At 66.2% G+C, this 4,480-nt stretch overlaps 1 protein-coding gene across 1 annotated transcript; it reads right to left on the reverse strand.

Moving 5' to 3' along the window:
- Window positions 1-56: 56 nt before the first annotated feature.
- Window positions 57-4,208, reverse strand: LAMTOR2 (late endosomal/lysosomal adaptor, MAPK and MTOR activator 2). Its single transcript, XM_014961276.1, has 3 exons — window positions 4,068-4,208; window positions 547-709; window positions 57-425 (listed from the first exon to the last, which is right to left on the reverse strand). The coding sequence occupies exons 1-3, from the start codon at window positions 4,133-4,135 to the stop codon at window positions 150-152; spliced, it is 507 nt and encodes a 168-aa protein (XP_014816762.1). The 5' UTR covers window positions 4,136-4,208; the 3' UTR covers window positions 57-149.
- Between the last annotated feature and the right edge of the window lie 272 nt (window positions 4,209-4,480).

A 4,480-nucleotide genomic window follows, 5' to 3' on the forward strand; every position in this document is an offset into this window, starting at 1 on the left:
ATCCCTGGAGGGGTTCAAGGGCAGGTTGGAGGGGGCTTGGAGCAACCTGGGCTGGTGGGAGGTGGAAGGAGATGGTCTTTAAGGTCCCTTCCCACCCAAACCATCCTGTGATTCTATGACTATTTTGATTTATATTTAATTTTAGAGCCTTAAAAAAGGTGGCACCCAGGCTGGCACAGGGGACTGCAAGAGGAAGACAGCGGTGGCCCAGGCTTGCAGCTTCCTCCACCACTCCCATCCTCGTCCTCCTCGACGGCTCTTTCCCACCCCACAGCGTGGACGCTGCCCTGTGCTCCCCCACCCCCTGGGGTGCGTGTGTCCCCCCCCAGCATTACCTTGGCCTTCAGCATCCCAAATCCCACCGTCTCCTTGGCGTACATGCAGAGCAGCAGGTTTGCCACCCTCGTGATGGCCACTCGTCCCTCCTGCCCGGGGAGAAACAGCACCCGTGGCACCCCCGGCTTGGCAGGGACCCCCAGCAGGGACCCTGGGTCCCCAATGAAGGGGGGGGGGAAGGGGGAGGGGGCAGCCCCCAGCCCCACGTACCATGCAGTCCATGAGGATGAACTTGAGGTTGTCCTCGTTGAAGGCCTGGTGCCCGTTCTTGTCGTAGGCCACCCAGATGTTGCTGGCGATGGCCGCGGTCACCCTGGCGTCCGTGTCCCCGTAGCCTGAGTAAGCCAGCAGGGACCCCTCGTTGTTCAGGAGCCTGGAAACGAGATGGGGGGGTTGGGAGGGGGACACACACACAAATTGGTGTCTCTACACCCAGTGGGGCACCAGACCCCACTGCAGCGCTGGGGGGCAGAGTGAACCCCCCCCCACCCCAGGACACCCCAGGTCTCAAAGGGGTTTTGGCAGGGGGTGGGGAGCTCCAAGGCCAGGAAGCCCTGGGGTGCCCCCACCCCGAGCAGGGCAGCGGGGGCCTGCGGTGCCTGCTGCAGCCTGGGCACGAGCCTGGTGTGCAAGCACGGGGCACGGCCCTTGCACTGGGTACCGTGCACAGCCCCGACACCCTGCGCCGTGCCCAACAGCCCTATGGCCACGTGTGCCCCCAGCACCATGCACTATGCAGTGTGCGTGGCCCCGGCACCATCCATCGTGCACCGTGTGTGTCCCCAGCACTGTGCACAGCACCATACGCTCTGCATGGCCCCAGCACCATCTATTGTGCACCGTGCACAGCCCCAGCAGCATCCATCGTGCACCATGCGTGTCCCCAGCACTGTGCACAGCACCACATGCTCTGCACAGCTCCAGCACCATCCATTGGGCACCATGCACGGCCCCAGCACCATTTATTGTGCACTACGCACGGCCCCAGCACCATCCATAGTGCACCGTGCACAGCCCCAGCACCACGTTTGGCCCAGCACCCTCCTGCACGGCCCCAGCACCATCCATCGTGTACCATGTGTGTCCCCAGCAACAGTGCATGGTCCCGGCACCATCCATAGTGCACTGTGCATGTCCCCAGCACCGTGCATGGCCCTGGCACCATGCACAGCACTGTGTATCCTGCGTGGCCCCAGCACCATCCATTGTGCACGGCCCCAGCGTGGCCCCATAGTGCATTGTGCACTATGCGCAGCCCCAGCACCATGCACGGCACCATGCACTCTGCACGGCCCCAGCACCACCTATTGTGCACTGTGCACGGCCCCAGCACCATCCATCGTACACGGCCCCAGCCCTGTCCATTGTGCACTACGTGCAGCCCCAGCACCATGCACTATGCAGTGTGCGTGGCCCCGGCACCATCCATCGTGCACCGTGCGTTGTCCCCAGCACTGTGCACAGCACCACGTGCTCTGCACGGCCCCAGCACCATCCACTGTGCACCGTGCATGGCCCCAGCACCATCTATTGTGCACCGTGCACGGCCCCAGCACCACGCACAGCCCAGCATCCTGCACAGCCCCAGCCCTGTCCATTGTGCACCACACACAACACTAGTACCATGCACTATGCAGCGTGCACGGCCCCAGCACCATGCACTACACACTGTGCATGGCCCCGGCACTGTGCATTGTGCACCATGCATGGCCGTGGCACTGTACACGGCACCACGTGCCCTGCATGGCCCCACCACCATGCATTGTGCTCAGTGCATGGCCCCAGCACCCTCCGTTATGTGCTGCACATGGCCCCAGCGCCATCCATTGTGCACAGTGCGTGTCCCCAGCACCACGTACGGCCCCAGCACCCTCCTGCATGGCCCCAGCACCCTCCATCGTGCACCATGCGAGTCCCCAGCCCCATGCACGGCCCCGGCACCATCAACCGTGCACTCTGTGTGTCCCCAGCACCACATTTGGCCCCAGAACCCTCCTGCACGGCCCCAGCCCCGTTCACTCTGCCCGGCCCAGCGCCTTGCACGGCCCCAACCCCGTGTAGGGCCCCAGCACCATGCATGGTGTATGGCCCCAGTGCCATCCATTGTGCACCGTGCATGGCCCCAGCACTGTGCACAGTCCTGGCACCATCCGTTGTGCACAGTGCATGTCCCCAGCGCCACGTATGGCCCCAGCACCATCCTGCATGGCCCCAGCACCATTAACTGTGCACCGTGCATGGCCCCAGCCTTCTGCATGGCCCTGGCACCCTCCATTATGTGCTGTACATGGCCCCACACCATCCATCGTGCACTGTGCATGGCCCCAGCACCATCTGTCGTGCACAGCCCCAGCACCATGCATGGTCCTGACACCATCCGTCATGCACAGTGCGTGTCCCCAGCACCATGTATGGCCCCAGCACCTTCCTGCATGGCCCAAGCACCGTTCATTGTGCAGCGTGCATGGCCCCAGCCCTTGCATGGCCCTGGTACCCTCCGTTATGTGCTGTGCATGGCCCCAGCACCATCCATCGTGCACCGTGCATGGCCCCAGCACCGTGCACAGTCCTGGCACCATCCGTTGTGCACAGTGCATGTCCCCAGCGCCACGTATGGCCCCAGCACCATCCTGCATGGCCCCAGCACCATTAACTGCGCACCGTGCATGGCCCCAGCACCGGGCATGGGCCTTGTACCATCCGTCGTGCACCGTGTGTGTCCCCAGCACCGTGCACAGCCACAGCACCATGCAATGTGCAGTTTGCACGGCCCCAGCACCCTGCACAGCCCAGCGCCATGCATCGTGCGTGGCCCTAGCGCCATCCATTGTGTACCGTGCATGGCCCCAGCACCATCCATCGTGCACCGTGCATGGCCCCAGCACCATCCATCGTGCACCGTGCATGGCCCCAGCACCGTGCATGGTCCTTGTACCATCCGTCGTGCACCGTGTGTGTCCCCAGCACCGTGCACAGCCACAGCACCATGCAATGTGCATTTTGCACGGCCCCAGCACCCTGCACAGCCCAGCACCATGCATCGTGCGTGGCCCTAGCGCCATCCATTGTGTACCGTGCATGGCCCCAGCACCATCGTGCATGGCCCCAGCACCATTAACTGTGCACCGTGCATGGCCCCAGCCCTTGCACGGCCCTGGCACCCTCTGTTATGTGCTGTGCATGGCCCCAGCACCGTGCACGGTCCTTGTACCATCCGTCGTGCACCGTGCGTGTCCCCAGCACCGTGCACGGCCCCAGCACCATGCAATGTGCATCCTGCATGGCCCCAGCACCCTGCACAGCCCAGCACCATGCACAGTTCTGGCACCATCCGTTGTGCACCTTGCGTGTCTCCAGCACCACATACGGCCCCAGCACCCTCCTGCACGGCCCCAGCACCATCCATCGTGCACCGTGCGAGTCCCCAGCCCCATGCACGGCCCCGGCACCATCAACCGTGCACTCTGCGTGTCTCCAGCCACGTAGGGCCACGTAGGGCCCCAGCACCCTCCTGCCCGGCCCCAGCCCCGTTCACTCTGCCCGGCCCAGCGCCTTGCACGGCCCCAACCCCGTGTAGGGCCCCAGCCCCCCGCCAGCCCCGGGGGGAAGGCCACTTCCAGGGCCCGGGGGAAGGCAGCGCGTCCGGGCAGGGCCCCGTGGCGGCGGGGAGCGGGGAGGGAGCCAGCCCTCTGTGCCGCCCCCGGCGCCCCTCGGCCCCGGCCCCTACTCACAGGGTGCTCTGGACCCCGCCGGTGTTGGCCTGGCTCAGCACCTGCGTCAGGGCCTTGGGGCGCAGCATGGCGGCCTCCGCCCCGCTCCCCGCCCGGTGATGGCGGGGCAGGCCGCGGCCGGGCCTCCTCCCTCGGCGTGGCCGCGCTCCGCCCGGGGCACCATGGGACATGTAGTCCCGGTCTCCCGGAGAGGCCCTGCCTCCCGCTGCCGGCGGCCTCCGCCCCCCCCCCGACACCCCGCGGGCCGCCCCGGCGCCCTGAGGGACGAGGCCAAGGGGAGCCCGGCCGGGGTGGAGGGGGGAATAGGCCGGACACCCCCAAACTGACCCCTCGGCCCGACACCCCCTGGCCAGACACCCCCAAACCGATCCCTCGGCCGGACACCCCCAAACCGACCCCCCAGCCAGACACGG

Source organism: Calidris pugnax, unplaced genomic scaffold, assembly GCF_001431845.1.
Source record: "Calidris pugnax isolate Ruff unplaced genomic scaffold, ASM143184v1 scaffold371, whole genome shotgun sequence".
Lineage (NCBI taxonomy): Eukaryota > Metazoa > Chordata > Aves > Charadriiformes > Scolopacidae > Calidris > Calidris pugnax.

Bases quoted from the DNA above. Each gene is read 5' to 3' on its own strand.
- LAMTOR2 (XM_014961276.1), bottom strand. From the start codon at position 4,135: ATGCTGCGCCCCAAGGCCCTGACGCAGGTGCTGAGCCAGGCCAACACC. The intron at 710-4,067 runs GTGAGTAGGGGC...TCTCGTTTCCAG, and splicing joins GGCGGGGTCCAGAGCACCCT to GCTCCTGAACAACGAGGGGT. The intron at 426-546 runs GTACGTGGGGCT...CTCCCCGGGCAG, and splicing joins TCATCCTCATGGACTGCATG to GAGGGACGAGTGGCCATCAC.